The sequence below is a fragment of the Fulvia fulva genome, chromosome 8 (assembly GCF_020509005.1).
Source record: "Fulvia fulva chromosome 8, complete sequence".
Taxonomy (NCBI): Eukaryota; Fungi; Ascomycota; class Dothideomycetes; order Mycosphaerellales; family Mycosphaerellaceae; genus Fulvia; species Fulvia fulva.
Genome location: NC_063019.1, coordinates 1,397,333 through 1,415,778, shown reverse-complemented (window position 1 = coordinate 1,415,778; position 18,446 = coordinate 1,397,333). Strand labels below are relative to the sequence as shown.

The 18,446-nt window shown below is 52.5% G+C and overlaps 7 protein-coding genes across 7 annotated transcripts; 4 read left to right on the top strand and 3 right to left on the bottom strand.

Moving 5' to 3' along the window:
* Positions 1-4,743: 4,743 nt before the first annotated feature.
* CLAFUR5_11083 (Dicarboxylic amino acid permease) lies at positions 4,744-6,413 on the bottom strand (the record flags this gene model as incomplete). The annotated part of the gene is made up of 4 exons (XM_047910231.1): positions 4,744-4,952; positions 5,090-5,225; positions 5,284-5,959; positions 6,010-6,413. The coding sequence occupies 4 exons, from the start codon at positions 6,411-6,413 to the stop codon at positions 4,744-4,746; spliced, it is 1,425 nt and encodes a 474-aa protein (XP_047765132.1).
* Positions 6,414-8,050: 1,637 nt separating this feature from the next.
* Positions 8,051-8,926, top strand: CLAFUR5_11082 (N-acyl homoserine lactonase; the record flags this gene model as incomplete). The annotated part of the gene is made up of 3 exons (XM_047910230.1): positions 8,051-8,631; positions 8,699-8,792; positions 8,846-8,926. 3 exons carry the CDS (start codon positions 8,051-8,053, stop codon positions 8,924-8,926), a joined length of 756 nt encoding a protein of 251 aa, XP_047765131.1.
* A 365-nt stretch (positions 8,927-9,291) lies between these two features.
* Positions 9,292-9,912, top strand: CLAFUR5_11081 (uncharacterized protein; the record flags this gene model as incomplete). The annotated part of the gene is made up of 2 exons (XM_047910229.1): positions 9,292-9,361; positions 9,419-9,912. The coding sequence occupies 2 exons, from the start codon at positions 9,292-9,294 to the stop codon at positions 9,910-9,912; spliced, it is 564 nt and encodes a 187-aa protein (XP_047765130.1).
* A 1,165-nt stretch (positions 9,913-11,077) lies between these two features.
* CLAFUR5_11080 (uncharacterized protein) lies at positions 11,078-11,633 on the top strand (the record flags this gene model as incomplete). The annotated part of the gene is made up of 2 exons (XM_047910228.1): positions 11,078-11,126; positions 11,185-11,633. The coding sequence occupies 2 exons, from the start codon at positions 11,078-11,080 to the stop codon at positions 11,631-11,633; spliced, it is 498 nt and encodes a 165-aa protein (XP_047765129.1).
* Positions 11,634-11,982: 349 nt separating this feature from the next.
* CLAFUR5_11079 (uncharacterized protein) lies at positions 11,983-12,513 on the top strand (the record flags this gene model as incomplete). The annotated part of the gene is made up of 1 exon (XM_047910227.1): positions 11,983-12,513. The coding sequence occupies one exon, from the start codon at positions 11,983-11,985 to the stop codon at positions 12,511-12,513; it is 531 nt and encodes a 176-aa protein (XP_047765717.1).
* A 21-nt stretch (positions 12,514-12,534) lies between these two features.
* Positions 12,535-13,421, bottom strand: CLAFUR5_11078 (uncharacterized protein; the record flags this gene model as incomplete). Its single annotated transcript, XM_047910226.1, has 4 exons — positions 12,535-12,541; positions 12,775-13,075; positions 13,138-13,171; positions 13,254-13,421. The coding sequence occupies 4 exons, from the start codon at positions 13,419-13,421 to the stop codon at positions 12,535-12,537; spliced, it is 510 nt and encodes a 169-aa protein (XP_047765718.1).
* Positions 13,422-14,345: 924 nt separating this feature from the next.
* On the bottom strand, positions 14,346-16,197 carry CLAFUR5_11077 (uncharacterized protein; the record flags this gene model as incomplete). The annotated part of the gene is made up of 2 exons (XM_047910225.1): positions 14,346-15,783; positions 15,839-16,197. The coding sequence occupies 2 exons, from the start codon at positions 16,195-16,197 to the stop codon at positions 14,346-14,348; spliced, it is 1,797 nt and encodes a 598-aa protein (XP_047765725.1).
* Positions 16,198-18,446: the final 2,249 nt, after the last annotated feature.

Here is an 18,446-nt window from a genome sequence, read left to right as displayed (position 1 = left end):
AGCGTAGGCTAGCCGTTCGATAGGTACTCTCGAAGCTCGGAAGAGAGGTTGTACTCTTTAATGACTTATTGCTCTACGATTTGCCTGCCCCCTCTTCGATTGACTAGAGAGTTACTAGGGCGGCGGGTAAGGGCGTCGGCTATCGAGTTGGCCTTACCGGGCGTGTACGAGATTATAAAGTTAAACCGGGAGAGGAACTCGCTCTAGCGGGCCTAGCGACGATTAAGTAGCTTACTCTTTATAAAGTAGACGAGGTTCTTATAGTCGGAGCTTACTTAGACGGGCATAGTAGAGCCTTCGAGCTCGGGGCGCTACTCTTTAAAAGCTTTAACGATAGCGAGAAGCTCCTTGTCGTAGATCTCGTAGTTATACTCCGTAGCGGTCATCTTCTTAGAGAGGAAGGCGATAGGTAACTAGGGGGATTTAGGCGAGCGGCGTTATAGCAGGACACCGCCTACTACGCCGTCGGATACGTCGGTCTCTATACGGGTCTCTAGTTCGAAATCGAAGTGCTATAGAAGCGGGTTCTTAACAAACTTCGCTTTGAGTAAGTCAAAAGCCTCCTAGCATTCGTCGGTCTAGGCGAACTTCTTACCCTTACGCGTAAGCTTCGTTAAAGGGCGTACTACGCCCGAGAATGCGTAGATAAAGCGGCGGTAGAAGTTAGTAAAGCCTAGGAAACCCTAGACCTCTTTGACGTTCGTAGGAGTATCCTATTCGACGATAGCGTCGATCTTCTCTTAGTCCATCTTAATACCGTCTACGGTAATGATCAAACTAAGGAACTTGACTTCGGTCTTCTCAAACTCGTACTTGTCGATATCGAGCTATAAGCCGGCGTCTACGAGCTTCTAAAGGACCTTATAGACGTGCTCGCGGTGCTCCTCCTTAGTCTCGCTATAGACTAGGATGTCGTCGATATAGGCAGTGTAGAACTGATCGAGGAACTCTTAAAGGATGTCGTTAATAAAGTTCTAGAAGGTACTAGGCCCGTTATAAACGCCGAAGGGCATAACGAGCGACTCGAACAGCCCGTAGCGAGTACGGAAGGCTATAAGATACTCGTGTCCTTCTACTATTCGTAACTTGTTGAACGTGGCGATGATATCGAGCTTAGTGAAGTACTTGGCCTTAGAGAGGCGCTCGAGCGTCTCCTAAATCAACGGTATTAGGTAGCGGTTCTTCTTTATAATAGCGTTTAAGCCTCGGTAGTCTACGTAGAAGCGTAGACTACCGCCGGGCTTCTTAACGAACATAACGGGACTACTAGCGCTAGAACGGCTCGCTCGAATAAACCCCTTCTTTAGGTTCTCTTCGAGGTATCTCTTAAGGACGATAAGCTCTTCTCGGGACATAGAATATAGCGGTCCGAACGGTGTCTCTACACCTTCTTCTAGCTCAATCTTATAGTCGTAAGGGCGACGAGGAGGCAGCTCGTCTACGGCTTTAGTATCGAATGCGTAGAGGATGTAGTGTGCCTAAGGAGGGACCTTCGTAGTAGGGTCGGTAGGTGTACGCTTCTTATCGAGCTTCTCGAGGGCGATGTCGATATTACGGAGAGAGGCGGCGAAGACTTAAGCTTTAGGCTACTTAGTAGTAGTAGTAAAGGTAGCGGCGTTTACCTAGAAGATCTTAGTATACTTAGGACCGCGCTAAGGCGGCGGAGAAGGCGGAGGTGCCGGAGGAACTTCTAGAGGGAAGCTAATAGTAAGGGAAGTCTAGTCGATAATAGGTCGGTGTCGTCTAAACTAGGGGAGGCCGAGGATAAACTTCTGATACGGTAGGGACGTAAGGAAGCTAGTGATCGACATACGCTTGCCTCCGAGGGTAATTGACGTATGTATAACATGAGTAATCTTACTAGTAGTAGTCTCCGTGCCGTTAAAGAGTTCAAGGGTACGAGGGTACTTCAGTCCCTAGGGTTTGAGGTTGAGAGAGGTCGCGAGTTTATAGTCTATAAAAGACTCGCCTAGTACGCTAGTGTCTATAAGAGTGAGATTGGAAGAAGAGAGTTTCTTTAAGCCGATATTTATATTCGTAACGAACGGTTTATAAGCGTAGTCCTTGCCCGTCTCGTCGTATAGGTCTAGCTATGCTATATTGATCCTTAACTTCCTTCCTCTCTTCACTTTCGGTAAACGTTGTTCTTAGTCTTCATCGCGTCGATAAGGAAGACCTAGGCTTTTTCCTACTTAGCGGGAGCAGTAGGAGTAGGCTCGATAGCGCCGATAGCGCCGCGAACCGGGTTACGGGCGTTACGGGTAGCGAGCTACGGACAGTTAACTACGATATAGCCTAGACCGCCGTAGTAGGTATAGAGTCCGGCCTAGCGACGGCGAAGCTTCTCTTCGGGAGTAAGCTTACCGTTAACGAGGCCCTAGACTCGAGGGACGGCGGCACTAGCGCTAAGATCTATAGCGTCACCTATAGAGACGGGAGGGAGAGCCGTAGGAGCGGCGGCGCCTAGTAGAGTAGCGAAGTGGCTTCCGGGACTACGAGGCTAACGACCTTAAGAACGGGAAGCGAGGAGAGAGGCGGTATGTTTTATATTAGAGTCGAGGCGCTAGCAGGTCTCGACGAGCTTACGGAAGCTTATAGTACCGACGTCCTTGTCCTCGAGGGCTCGAAGAAGCTCTACTAACAAACTACGGCGGAGAGTGCTCTTCTTAGTCTCTTCGTTATAGCCGGTGAACCCGATGTCGCGGTTGAAGGCCGCGAGGTACTCGGCGAAGCTCTTGTTCTTCTAGAGGAGGTTGTAGATAGCGTTCTAGGCGGTAGCTCTACGGTCTAGATCACTAAAGGTAGCACGGAGGTCCTATATTAAGGTAAGGACGTCCGGACAGCCGATAGTCTACGTAGCGTTGTCGATATAGTGTTGTACCTAAGCCGCGGCGTCTCCCCGAAGGAGGGAGAAGACGTACGTGACTTTGTCCTTCTCTTACGGAAAGTGGTCGGTATTAGCTAATAGCTTAATAGTAAGCTATGTCTTAAATGCCTCAAACTTGCTCTTGTTGCCGTCGAACTCGTCTAGGTCGTTGACCTTCTTAGAGAAGTGCTGGCGGCGATTGTCGTCGGCGTACGGGGCGAGGTTCTAGAAGGTGTTTATAATACCTTAAAGGTATATTACTTAGTTGTTCGCTTGCTCGACCTACTAGGCGGTCTCGCGGAAAGAGGAGACGGTGCGGTTGATAAGAGCGTAGGCGGTGTCGGGGTTAGCGTTTGCCTAGGCACCGAAGGTAGCGGCGTTCGAGAAGGGGATGTTAGTCTACTCGCTAAAGTGGAATAGAGTGTCCTAGTTGTCGAGGTTGACACCTCTATCGGTGGCGTAGTCACCTATAAGGATGACTCGAGTGGTTGACGGTTTGTTAGTCTTTCGTGATGTCAGGGCGAGAGCCTGGCCTGTGAGATGTAAGGGTGAAAGCGAGAATGTAGGTGCGAAGTGTAGATATAAAGGGTGTAGTATGATTGCTATACAAAACGAAAGACGAAGAAAGCAAGAGAGGCCTAGGGAAGGCCAGATATTTATACGCGACCCTCGCGAGTGCGTGTCCCCGCATCAACAGGGCTAACCTATGCGAAGCCGCGCTTGGTAGCTTTGCTCAAAACCTTATTCTAACCTGCCCTACGTTCCGAGTCTTCCACGTGCTTCTTCTAGGGTCCAGCGTAGTCGCGGGTGCTCGCGGGAGTGCCGTGAGTCACACAGTCACGAGCCGAAGTGAATCTGTCAAGGTTTGGTAGAGGGGTGAATTTGGAGGGCTAGGTCCCGCAGTGAATGTTGCAGGGCATATGATTCTTAGCGCTCCCACACTAAGCTGGACTGTCACTTCTTGACGACTTCTGAGCACTCTGAGGCTCTTCTGTCCCCACCTTCTGTACACTCTGTGGGGAGACCATGACACGTAAGGGCCCGCGAATTAGTACTAGCGTATAAGGGCATTCGACCCGGAAACGAGCCGAACTACCGGGCAAGGGACGAATAGCTAGCAACACGATAGGAGGGTAAGAAATCGTTTGTAGAGCAACTATAGAAAGAGAGGTGGAACAACCAGGTTGTAGGGTATAGTGGACGCCCTTAGCTAGCGGGATAACCTAAGGAATGGTTAGCTACGAAATCCGCGGTCAAGCACCCCCCGAAGCTTATCTACTACCGCCTTACGAGGGCATAGAGTAGTATAGTAACCTAACTGCGAAGCGAACACATCGGCCTCTAGGGGTACCTATTATAGAGGAAGGTTCTAGAATATACGAATACTAGCTGCCCCTACGGCTATTACTCCTAGAATGTACGGTACGTACTCCTCGTCTGTCCGAGGTGGTCGCTAGGAAGGGGGGAGTGGATGGCAAAGGCGAGGAACCGGACGATTAGGGCACTTCTTAACAACGTTAAGGACCTACGGCGCATTACGAACTAGATACTAGAGAAGGGCTGGCTAGAACAGTACCGCCTAGTAGGAGCAGTGTAGGAAGAGAGGACACGGCGCAGCGCGACGAGACCGGCTGGGAGCGGGGGCTAACGGGGTAGTGACATAGACTACGCACGTTCAGAGGGAAAGCTAATCTAGACAAGGAGAAGTCGGGGGCGGGAAGGGTTTTCACCTATTCGGGTTTCCCTTTGTACATAACAATAGATACATACCTGCATAGGCCGAATAGGGTCCTAGAACAGGGGAATGACAAATCTATCTATCTATATGTTGTCTGGGTTCTTGGGGAAGAATATCTGACTCAAGGTGCACCTTGTGCCTAGCTCCAGAGAATGTTCAGTCTTCGCCATCCAGTGACCGGCTTCGGAGGAGGCTCTGGGTTGTGCTCAGCAATCTCAATGTAGTGAAGTATAGGCACATTTGCCAATGGTACTATATTGCTCTTCTTGAACAACTTGAACCCGATGTACAAGGCGATGACCAATGGGATGTTGATGTACTTGGAGATGAAGGTCTCTGTGTCCCAGCCTCGGACTTGTCAGCATACGTAACACATGTCGTTGCAGCGCATTATACTCACTGGCCATGCATAAAAGTCGTATATCCTCCAGTCAAAAGCAGCACGATAAAGGAGATAGCTGCCAACCAAGCAATGTATGGCTGACCTGGCGCCTTCCATGACAGTCGGTCTCTGCTGATATTCTGCTTCTTCATGGCGTAGTAGAAACGCAGGTAGACAGTGCAGATGATGATCCAGTTGACGAGAGCGCACACGGACACTAGATCTTGCAGCCAAGTGAACTACAGTCTCGACGTCAGCGTAGTCGTTGTACAGAGGAGCTGTACAAAGGTCACCCACCACGGTCGATGCTGTATTCCCCGATGTCATGTATCCAAGACCAAGGAACACGCCCATGGACAGTACAGCTACCCACGGTATGCCCAAGCGATTAGTACGCTTCAAGATTCTCGGCGCACGGCCTTCCTGAGCAAGACCATATAGAACACGAGATCCTGAAAGAAGTCCACTGTTTCCCGAGCTCCAAGCGGAGTTCAGTACCACTGCATTGATAATCAAGGGCACGATCTTGATGCCAGCTCGAGTAGCGGCAATGACGAAAGGCGATTGAGCAGCCGTTCCCGAAGTTTGGAGCAAGTTCTCATCGTTCGAAGGTACTATAAGACCAACCATGAACATGGACAACGCATAGAACAGCCCAACTCTCCAGAAGATCCGCTTGGCGGCGGTTGGGACATTTCTCCTTGGTGATTCGGTCTCGGCAGCGGCGACGGCGATGTATCCGACTCCGGAGTAGGCGTAGACAGCATTGGAGAAGACAGTCCAGAAGCCTAGAAAGCGACCCAGACTGCCGTCGATACCAAGGTATTGCACGAAAGGGCCGGGATTGCGCCAGTACTGGAAGCCATATGCATGATGATCGGGTCCGCATCCACAGGCTACGACTAGTGCCATGATATTGAGGCCGACGATGAGCATGATTTTGAGCATCGCGAACGGAATTGTGTGGTCAATGCTGATTCAAGAAGCTCAGCCTTGATTGCCAATGTGTTGCTTACCATGAACTCAAGCTTGCCATAGATCCTGACCAAGATGATAATGCTGGCCACCAGTAAGAGACCAAACACTGTGATCCAGATAGCATTGTTGACCGTGAGCCAAAACTCAACTAGCACGGCAGCAGCAACAACCTCTGCCGGCGGAGCCATCAATGAGTAGTAGACATAGTTCCAGCCACCCGCGAAGCTCAGCGCAGGATCCACGAAGTGTTCAGCATGTCGGATGATACCACCAGATAGAGTGACCAGCGCGCTCATCTCGGCGATGGAGAAGACTGATCCAACCACGAGGACTCCAACAATGGTGTAGCCCAGAAATGCTCCAAGAGGTCCTGCTTGGGCGATCGCGCTGCCAGAGCCAAGGAACAAGCCAGTACCTATAGCTCCAGCAAGGGCTATCATTGGAAGCATGCCATAAGAGAGATCTGAGCCTGGTACATAGCCGTGCCAGTGCCGATCTATCAAGACATCGCGTGCTTGGAGGTTTGGCCATCGATCATGTCTGGCCTATCTTCTGCGCGATAAATACCTGAAAAGATCTGGTGTCACTCGACTAGTGCTCATAGAAAGATGGAAGGCCGATTTGACAGGGCGCATGTGTCTCAAGCGATGCGGACCTACAGAATGCGAACGACTCATGATGGTGGGTAGAGATGATGTTGTTGTAGGAGGAAGGTAGGAAACGTCGTGAAGCGACGTGTGTTAGTGGCGTTCAGTACGGCGTACTATATCTGCGTTTGGCGCCAAACCCGAACTACGATTTCTTGCTTCCAGCCTTCTTTCCTCCGATTCGCAACAGCCGCGAGGCTTCATGTGATCTATTATTGACTTTCGTAGCTGTACGGCACCATATTTGATATGGCCTTATCCATTCAGTAGGTTATCGTGCCCACTTCCTCCGGTCAGCTGGCATAAGGAACTTCTGAACATCCTGGACCAAAGCGAGAGTATTCAGAATCGAGCATCTCACGTACTACAGTGCACTGTTGACAGTGTTCAGTACGCGCAAGTAAACTGCAAATGCAAAAGCCATGCTGGGCTCGACTTCTACGCGCTGCCTGGCGCTTTGAACGTCTCTCGACGCTGGTGACCCGGCGTACCTAGCCGCCCAAGCAGATCACCCTCCTCCACACAGTGCATGAGCCATATTTCGCGTCTACAGGAGGTGGTCAGCAGTATTGTTTCCGGCTCCGTTGCTACTTGGTGGTCCCGGATAGTATGGTCTTACTTGCTCCATTGAGGCATTGCTACCAAGGGTACGGCCGACATGTGGCAGGGATGACCTTGATGGCGAAGTCCTTGGAGCTTATCCAAACCCAACTTCAACGTCGTTCAGCTCAGCTCAATTTCTTTGCCGTACGGGACCTGTCAGATCAGCCAATGCCTTCCGTACAATGCCCGGGAGGTTGACATGCCCGCCTCATGGACGATCTTCATGCGGCTCCGTTCGAGCGAAGGTCGCGTCGACGATACCACCCCGGCTGGAGAAACTCGGGATGCTCAGTGCTCAATCCTGAACGGCATTGTTAGGAGTCACTGCTGCAGAACATAACATTGTAGTGGTCCCGTGGCACAACCTTGGCTTCAGAGCTCCCCTCTAGTGACGTCGGTGCGACTTCAAATCTAGACCTAAGCTTCGCATTGGCTCCAGGAAGATCGACGCAGTCACCTATAACAATCATGCATACCCAAGGCATTGGTAATCTGACGCTCGAGCGGATGGCAGAACTATGATGCGGCAGCAGAGCTGCTTGAATACTACTGCGTGCTCATAAGACCTTCATCTCACTTGTTAACACTGACTTGAACAGACTATCAAAGAATCTTCTGCCACGAAGATGTCGACACAGAGTACGTCAACGTTCGGCCTTGACCTCGTGAATCAAGCGCCTGAGTCTAGTGTTATTGCGATACCGAAAGCTTCATTGCTGACCATCTACAGGGCACCAAGCTTTGAGTGAGCTCATAGTTCGAACAACCATCTTCATTTGGTGTCATTGACATAGCATACAGCTGTTGCACTGCGGCAATATCGAAGCCGATGAAGGATGATTCATGCGCGGTGCTGGCACATTGACTGCCTCGAACCCTACTCCAACCACGCAGCGTCGCAAGGGCGTGATCATATCAGTCCTGATTTAACACCCTACAGAAGGTTAATCCTGTTCGAGACTGGCGGAGGTGACAACTATCCAGAAGTCTGGGGAGCGCCATTGAACGATATTTTCGCTCTTGTTGATTATGAAGCCGGCCATGAGTTGCCAGCTCAGATCAAGAAATTTGGCCACGACATCAAGGACGTCAAGGCAGTGATCATGGGCCACATGCATCTGGATCATGCCGGTGGTTTGGAGAACTTCAAGGGCACTGATGTTCCAATTTGGATTCACGAGAAGGAGTTGAAGCATGCTTATTACTCCGTAGCCACAAAGTCGGATCTAGGTGTCTATCTGCCAAAGGATCTTGGGTTTGATCTCAACTGGAAGGCTATCCACGGACCATTCCTTGAGATTGCACCTGGCATCAACCTCAGGCACTCGCCCGGCCACACACCTGGCTTGATAATCATGCAAGTAAATCTGAAAGAGTCAGGAACTTGGATCTTCACTACGGATCACCATCACGTGCTGTACGTATCACCCTACCTACAGGCCTATCCACGTAGGTTTGTGGAGCTTGACGCTGATCATTCACAGCGAGAACTATGAATCTGATGTGCCACAAGGCTGGCTGGCAAGGGACCATGACGATTGGGTTGCTAGCCATCAGATGATCAAGGCTTTGCAGAAGGTATGTCTCCTATAGCCGGAACCGCGACTGGACTCCCTACTGATACGCAGCAGCGTACGAATGGCAAGTTGGTCTTTGGACACTGTGGAACAACTTTGTTCAAATACAAGGTCTCTCCCCATGCGTATACTTAGCACTCTGGTACTATCAATACGACTTCGTTCGTGACGATGAAACATCCATTCACTTGCAGCATTTGCGAGCGCTGGAATGCTACTCTCATCCCAAAATTCCAGAAAGACTAGGTCACGGCCAGATCACTCGTAGTCTTCGGGCGGGAGCAAGGGGAAAGATAGCGTTCCAACACGTCAAGGCGCTGTATTGGATAAGGTATATTCACTGTTTCAAGCTTGGCGCTGACAGCACTCGCGCTCGACCGTGGGACTGGATCACTGCACTGCAAGCTCTCGTCGCAATCTGCATGAAGCCTTTGCCAGCTACACTCATCCCTTCCTAACAACAGTGTATCCGAATCAGGGGAAACGCACCGATCGCTAACATGGCAGTGACAACCAGGCAGTCCGCCAAGGCACAGTCACACCCACAGGCAAATCTTCTGGGTCTGCCACGTAAGCTTGCCGCCCCCTCTGCGACTGACGTGGTTATCTGTACTGACCCATGATCAGGTGAGCTCCGCGATCTGATCTACGGCCACGTCTTCGACAATCTCCCACTGTTCAAGCTCGAAAAACGAACGCCCTACTACCAGCAGGTCGGCCTTGTCACAGCAAGCAGGCAGCTATACATCGAGACCGTCGACCTGTGCTACAAATCAACCACGATCTACATGGTGCACAGCGACCGCAAGAAAGGAATCGATCGCGAAGAGCAGCGTCTTTTCAAGTGGCTTCGACGACTGCCGAGAAAGCGACGTGACCTCATCAAGGAGATCTGGTGCGACTTGCCTGGAGTGTACTGCGCACTTCAAAGGCCAACCTGCGTATGCGGCTCGTTTGCGGACTGTAGGTGGACTAAGAGAAGGAGTGAGTATCGGCGCATGCAGCGCGTTATGGGCGACCAGGGCATCAAGCTCCGTCCGGGAGTGCTGAAGTTTCGCACGAGGACGTGTGACTACAGCAACAAGAAGCTGGTGTGGAGTTCTTTCGATGAACGGGTCTAATAGCGAATAGACTGGCACAAGGGGCTGCTCGTGCTTCGAGAGAAAGCTTGATCGACTATGCCACTGTCGTTCAGGCCAGTGTAGAAACACACTATCTCGTGGCTGCCGTAGACGATCAGGGCTCGTCAAAGGACCAATTGTGCTCAGTACAGGCGGCAGTTCTGGGCTTGTCATTTCGATCATGCTAAGTACATTGGACGCGCAGCTCTTCAAATGGCACACGAAAAAAGGAGCAGCGGTGGATATGAGTCATGGCTCACGTCTCCTTTATTCATTTCAACCTGGCTCACACTATTCCAATTTCATGAAGGCAACAGCAACACATCTCTGTACCACAAAATACAGCGCATACACAAGAAATCATCAATGGCGCCACAGCAGACTGCGAAAGCGCATCCGTTGCTCATACTACTCACACGAAACAGAAGAACTGCGCGACGAGATCTACGGTCACCTCTTCGACAAGGACAAGGATACCGCTATTGGTCTAGCCGCCACGGACGCTCCAACTCATCCAGCGGCCAATGCTTGGACGTGCAAGCAGCTCAACCAAGAGACTTACCAGAAATATGTTATGGGCACCATGCGCACCACGATTATCGTGGATGATATGGACCACCTGAGAGCATGGCTGGTGAAGCACCGCCAGAATGGAGCGCCACTTCCAACACCAACCCTCCTCACCACGTCGACCACGTCCACAACGAAGTGGGCTTACGTGCTTGTTGGCTCGACTGCCCTTGGCATAGCCGGCTTCAACCGCGGAGTGTTGGAAGACGCATGTGGCCTTCTCCACGATGTCATGAGATACACCTCTATGGCGGGTATCAGGCCGCCAGATGGCACATCTCATGTGATGGTGAGGACGGATGCACTTGGTGGAAGAATGGTGTCGACTTCTGAGCCCGCAAAGTTGCGAGGTGCGCAGGATCGGACTTTGAGCAGGCTCTACCGCGAAGGGTGAGGGTCTGGATGCATGCATTCACTTTGGATGTTGCCCCTCAGGCTCGAACTTCTCCTAGGCAGCAGCGTCACTTCGGAGCACCTCAAATTCAGTCAATTCTCCTTCAGCATCATCACTACACAACCGAGTCACGACATCGACATGGCTACTACTTGACAACATCAAACGACACCGATAACAAGATTCGCCGCCACCACCACTATGGCGAAGAGGCCTCGTAATCCGCAGGCACATCTGCTCTGCATACCTCGTACGTCGAACATGGAGTGTTATCGACCTCGACCAGCCTGACGCACGCATCCACCTAGGCGGCCTCACCCTTGCCTGTAAGCAGCTCTACTGCGAGACGCATGACCGCTTCAAGGGCATCACAGCTGAAGTCAAGGAGAAGGCGAATCTCTTCACTTGGTTGAAGAAGCATGGCAAGAAGGCTGCTCTGTTGCCGACCATACGACTCGACCTGCCACCTCGCTCTAGCACTTACCCGATCGTGGACCATGACTGCGCTTACGGCTGGGCTGTGTATCGCCGAATTAAGTTTCATGACAGAGTCCATCCCCTACGCAGTGTTCAGAGGCAGGCACGAGATGTCGAGATCAAGCTACCTAAGGATGTTCTACAAGTTCGAGTGTATGCCGATGCGGTGGGCCGTGAGATGGTCTGGACGTCTGCTCCTCAGGATCTCGAAGACACATACGATCGTACAATCGCCAGGCTACACGATGAGTTGACACTATCGCGGGCATCGGGATCATAAGGTACTGACTGGTACAGAGGACTGTGGTGCATGAGGCCTGGTTCCATCGTCGATTGCAGCCTCAACTTCGCACAAGTATGAGAGATGAAGGCGCAGAACCAACTCTCGCACTTGGCAATCTTGCACGCTCGGCGGACAGCTGAGGTTCGGGATCACACCACAGCAAGCCTTCTACGCAAGCGCAGTGCAACAATCAGCAAAGCAGGTTGCCACGTGGCATCGTTCACTATCAGGCATCAGCTTGGAAGCAATAGTCACCAGCAAGCAAGAATGATGTCCCGTCCAACAATTCCATGTACCTCATCTTCCATCTGCCATCTCTCAGCCCCCTACCAGCAATACCATCACCATGCTCACCCCCACACAACCACAAACTCCCCTCCTCTCCCTCCCGCGCGAACTCCGCGACATAATCTATACCTTCGCCCTCACCTCCTTCCCCGTAAACTTCAACGCATCCTCCACCCGGAGCTCCCTTCCCGGCCTCCTCCTAACCAACAGACAACTCCACGCCGAAACCCTCTCACTCTACTACAAGCTCCTCGTCGTGACAATCCACCCTTACCACGATGGCCACTTCTTTCGCTGGCTTGAGAAGCTGCCAACAGAGCGTGTCGCTCTTATCCAAGACATGAGGATGACGTTATCGAAAGAAGGATATGATAGGGGAAAGTTGATGAGGGTGAAGGATCGGGCGAGGAGGCACTACCTCTTGAAGGAGATGAGAGCGACGTTGGATCAGAGGGGAATCAAGCTTGGGAGGGGGGTGCTGAGGATGGAGGTGTGTGTGGGTGATGGTGTGGAGGATTGGGTTTGGACGAGTGAGCCGCTTGGGTTGAAGTGGAGAGGTGGGAGGGTGCGTGAAGTCGTGGACATGTGATAGCCCCAGCGCTTGCGAACTTCATGGCCTGTACACTGCTCAGTACGTATCTTACGCCTTCCTCGCGTCGGCATCCGCCTCTTCTCCTTCATGTACTCTTCTCGGCCCCTGAAATATACACAGCCCGTACACCACTCCATACGTACCATCCACCATCCACCTCTCCATCACATCGGCATCCTCCCCATCTCCTCCACCGTCCAAAACCTCCTCATATTCTCCGCCCCCAAATTCCTCACCTCAGAATCCAAATGTCCCCACAAAGTCTCCCCAAACCCATCCATAACGCGCTTCAACTCCCTCAAATCCAGCTCCTTCTCCCCGCTCTTCACATCCGCTATATACCCCTCCAGCTGATTCACGCCCTCGTGGATGCCTTTGTGGTCTGTAAGCATCGCCTGGTTTTCTTGAAAGCACGTCATTTTCCTGGCGAGGACGGGGAAGATGTGTTGTTCTTCGATCGTGTGGTGGATGGTGAGGTGGTGGCAGAATTGGTCGCCGAGTGAGAGGAATTGGCGGATTGACATGCCGGAGGGGCGTTTGTTGGTGGTGCAGGCTTTGTCTATGAGGTGGAGGGTCAGTCGGTCTTCGTTCATAGCGCTGTGATGCTAGGGGGTGACTTACACATTGTATTCCATGTTCTTCTGAAGTTCTCATGCTGTTGATCTGTGTCAGCGTCCATCCTCTGCGTCTCCTCTCTCCTGCGGCCTTCTCTTCACTTCGCAACCACTAGGACTCACAAACATATCCATATGCTCCGCCATATGATTATACACCCTGAACTCCTTCGCACTCAACTTCGGCAACTCTTCCTTTGGCATCGCGACTTCCGTAGGCCTCTCCACCTTTGGAACATCCTCCTCTTTTATCTTCTTAAACTCATCGACTGTATTCTGTATCTCTGCCATCGTAGCGATCGTTCTATGTCCTGTGGTCCAAATAAAATGTGCTGTTGGCGGTTGTGAACCTCCAAAGGTAAGCGTAGCGAAGTGGAGCTCTCTACCAACCCTTCTAGACTGCAAAGTAGCGTGCGATCCACGCTACCGCTACCCGACGTACAGTGCTTATTATACGACGACATAGGCGTTAGCGACGAGTATATGTTTGCGAGTTCGCCAACAGGCACAGTGCGGTAGGTCACGTGACCCTAGGACTTGAAAGTTGACCAATCAGAGCAGGCGCCGAGGCTAGTTGAGGGCTGGTGATAGAGCTCCACTCCCTCCTCGCTGACGCCACCACCGTAGCGACGTGTGAGCTTGCGAACACTCGAGCGTAGGTGGATGGCTAGCGCTCGTCGGTCGTTACGCTTAACCAATTCTCGCCCCTCATTCGGCAGTTGACGAGGGCAGGGGTCCGAGATCCGTTCGGCGATATCATTTCATCCACATGCACCGATATGGGTCGGTGTGTACATGGGACAACAGTAGATGGCATCCATCATCTTCTATCATGATTACAGCATTACACTCAGGCATCAACATCAAGAGACACCCTTGACGTCATCCTCCCAAGCATTCGCTCAAATCTAACCAAGAAGAACCAGATGAAGCATCTGGTAAGATCTCGCTCGCTCGCTCGTTCGCTCGCCTTGTCGAAGGCTGGGTATAAAACAAGTGGAAACAAGAATTGTATGCACGCACCACCACATTCGCTAAGACATGTCCCATTCTGTGTGATGTGAGTGGAAAAAGACATAAAAGGTCGTAAAAGCTTGCAAGCAAGATTGTAGAAGGAAGCCAGCCCCGGGAAACGCCTCGCTATGCCATGTTCATGCCGTGAGGATCGTCGTTGTAGTCGTACCGATGTTTGGAGAAATGCTCGATAAGGTCGTTCTAGGACCCTCTATCGGGGAATCCTCCTGGGCCGGACCCTTCTGTTGAGTCGCTGCCTTCGATGGTCTTGCGCCAATGCTGAGGTAAGCAGACACAGACCAGAGGGAAGGCCTTTACGACTTCGCCTTCGTTGTCCGAGGTTGGAGGGTGAGGGACTTCGGTGAGACCGCTGTCTCTTTGCGTCTTGTCCTCGGGTAGCCAGTGTTCAGCCTTTTGCCGCACACGAACACCAGTCGCCCAGCCATCATCCCATATGCCTAGCAGCTTGACCATATCGCCACGCTCTAATTGAAACTCGTCGTCGGCGCGAGGTTCGTAAGCCCAGAGGGTAGCGACCAAGTCACCAGGGTGAATCTCGTCTTGGGAGTAGTAGTCCTTGAAGAAATTGAGCTGTTCACTCTGGCCTTGTGACTCCGGTGATGTATAGTCAGCTCCTGAGCTCGGCGACGTATCCTGCTGTTCAGTGACACCAAGACCAGTACCAAGCTGCGACCCACTCGAAAGTGATCCGCTGCGCTTGAATGGTGGCGCAAGTCGTGACTCTGGTGTTGCTTCCTCCTCGGACTTGTCGTTGTAGGCGCCCAGAATGTACGGGACTTCGTTGTGCGAGCTGCTGGAACCTTCGAGAGCGGACATTCTTGCAACACGTCCACCGCCGAGGATAGCCATGCCTGGCCGATCGTTGCTGTGGATGTCTCGTGTACCATCGTGAAATGCCATCTGCGGTGACCTTCCAGGCGAAGGTTGATTGAAAACACTGGTAGCAGGGCTATTGCTCCTGCGTTTCCGGAACAGCACGCATCCCACGATGATCAGTCCAAGCAGTAGTGCAGCACCGAGTATAGATCCAATCACAATGCCTGCGATGGCACCCTTGCTGAGACTATTGTTGTTGGACGAAGCTCCGCCATTGTTGCTTGATCCTGCGGTCGGCACACCAGTGGCTGATGTTGTGACCGTGATGGGCTGCAGTGAGGCTGTAGCCACAATGGGCAATGAGACCCCTTCGCATCGGTCGGTCGTTTTCGAGAATACGCAACACGAATCTGTTGCATTGGGCGAGCTCGCAGAGCAGTATGAGCAAAGTCCACCAAGATTGTTAGTATAGCCGCATTCGTTGGGCTGGTTGGTCGACGCCTGTATGCACGAGCCGGTGATCGAGTTCGCAGGCAGGGCGCAGTTCGTGAAGTCGGCTCGAATCTGCGTGAGCGCATTGTTCCCAGTAGTGCCGCAAACATTACTTGCTGCAATCTCCTGTTCGCTTTGCGCATACTCGGCGCAGCTGTCGGCGCATAGTGGCCGGATTGAATCTCCAGTCAAGCGGCATGCTTCTATCGAATTCTGCACAATGGCATTACATAGGACACTGGTTGTATATCTGGCATAAAAGTCGGTGGCATTATCGGGACTGTTGGAACAGCCTATTAGTTGTTGGTATCTGCGGAGGTTAGCTTGGTTCAGATCCATGGTCGCTTTGTTTGTTTGGACCCTACCGTAATTGGGTAAAGTCGCCATTGATGTAGTCTTTCAGACCGCTGTCGAACGATGCAGCGTCCGTCACACCCGAGAGAAAGGGAAACAGACCGGCTAGGCTGCTGTCGGTCGAAACAGACGCTCCTCTGAACGCTTGACACGCCGTCGAGTCGGCCAAGGACACGCAGTTCTGCGCCATGGTGGTGGATATGCTGCTCGCAAGCAATGCTGATATGGCCAGCTCAGGAGTGATGCGAAAGATTCTTCGCCGTCGGTGGTGGCGCAATGAAGTATGTCTTGCTGATTGATCTGCACACTGCATATGCGATGTGTGTTGCTGCCCGCTGGACCTGCGTCGGATGCTGTTCTGGCCTTCCATCCGACCCTGATTCTCTCCCTCGATCGTCCGCAACCGCCAATACCACTTCGGTGCGCTTTTCGCTTGCGATTCAGGCCGGACCGATGTCGTGTGTGAGAGGAGTCGGTCAATTGTTCGCTCAGGGTATGTTTTCGGCGTCGAGACGAATGGGGTTGCTGTTGCTGATGTTTACGCTCAGTCGCTGCGGGTCAACGCGTGGTGGTCGGCGTTCATGCTGTCGGCTCGGTATTGAATTGAGTTGGCGGGACGTGGTTGGTAGCGACTGTGGGACGTGGAAGCACAGCGTGACTTCACGAAATGGCACCGACAGAATCGTCTGCTGTGGAAGGTAGGGACGGTGGTGTGCTACCACCGAATGTCGTCAAAAGGAAGCAGCAACGGAGGCCTCCGCAGGCGCAAATTGCCACGAGATCCTTGTCGTGTTCCCTTGTCGAGCTAGACGCAAATCCCGCATCGTGACTGGTCGGCAGGCGAAGTCGCCGTTACGCCAGCGCCGAGGGAAATGAGCTGCAGCCTGCAGTTCGGTTGCGCCCGTCTGTGCCTCGAAGTGATCGTTTCATCCATTCGATCGGGCAGGTATGTGAAACACTTTCGCCGTGAAGATACATCTCGAAGTCTGCTCATCAGCAGCACAAGATGTTGTCCGCTTCCTCTCCGTCATACTGCCAGGTACATGCACCGTATCACCGCAGCGCGTGCTGCTGACCGGATGCATCAATCTGCAGGTACCATCGCTGAAACTCGGGCTGCTCCGCGGGCTCCTGCTCAAGATGATCCTTGTCCAACGGCGGGTCTGTGTCGATGTAAAGACTCCGCCCCGGCTCCGCAAGTGTTCGGTTGGGGAAGCATGCAAGGATGCGCATCGAGAGCAACGACAGCACCGGATGTCGTGAAGCAGGACAACGTGAGGTCGGACGATACTGCATATGGTTTTGCGCAAGGGACGACGGATAGCTACACTATGGCATTGTTGACCGCCTCCAGTCCAGAAGCAAGGGACGACAACAACAGCTCACGGGACAATTTCAAGTTCGAACAGGTGTTTGATCTCGTTTTGCATCGGCTTGCAACCCATGACGATGATGCCTATTTTAGCTTCTGGATCTCGATTGCCATTGAGTCAAGTAAGGTATGAACTGCCGAAGAACCTCATGGCTGACATAGGTCTTCCGTCGCATGTCCAGAGGTGCAGTGGTAGAGCACTCATGCCATTCAAGCTTCCCGCGACGCAATGCGAGCTGTGTTTGTGTGGGACCGTTATCGTAGACCATTGGCATCCTGAAGAGCGAGCTCTCGAAGGCTGGCGTCAACATCGAAAGCCGTCGAGTGCTTCCATCAAGTGGAAGTAGAGGGGCGACTCAGATCTGCCTGGGTTCAGCATCATGGCGAATACGTCAAGGCGCCCGGGAAGTGTTTGTGATATTCTGCGGTCGTCCATTGTCCATATTGGCCAAAGTCCGGCAGCGCCTTTTCCTCAAGCCGTCGTGGCCACCTGTGGAAACCGGCAAACCTGGTATGCAATGCTACAAAGCCAAGGTGGTGGACATCGACTCGCCCGAGAGTGTAGGAATAGACAGCAGACTCGCCTTGCCATGACTGCCACAAAGGACTCTCGAGCTCCTAACGAGCCAGAAGATCGCTTGCCAACCGCCGAGCTCGCTGTTTGGAAGTAGCCTCGTTCTGTACGACGTCTCCATCCGCCATGAGCAGGTAACGCCTTTGACATGTGACAGCAAACACGACTCCGTCCAGCATCCTTCCTCCAGCTGCCAGGGGGCACGCGATATCAAGTCTGCCAGCTCTGGGCATATTTCTCGAAACCAGGTCTGGGGTGTGCCATGGCACTGGCATCGACATGTTGGAGGTTCCACTCGTTCAATGGCTTGGCTTGGCGACAAGCTGTGACGACGGGAACGAGGCGTTGGGGCACTTCTGGAATATCATGGGCTGGTTAATGACCAGGCCCGTCGCCAAACTGAGCAAAATTGTGCCATGCTGTTGTTTTTGGCCCGAGCGGTAAAGGGACGAGGAAGATGGTGCGCACCTCACGGGCCCAATCCATTGCCGCTCATCGACGTGCGTCAGAGATAACAAGTCATGCCAAATTCTTCTTCTGCAGGAGACCGGGCCGGCCCTGGTAGCATCTTGCATCTGCGAAGGTGAGCCCCAGCAAGTAGGTATGGCACGCATCAGGCTCGAGTATAGCACGTCACTTCGCTATCACGCTTCGGCCAGCACAATGGCACCAG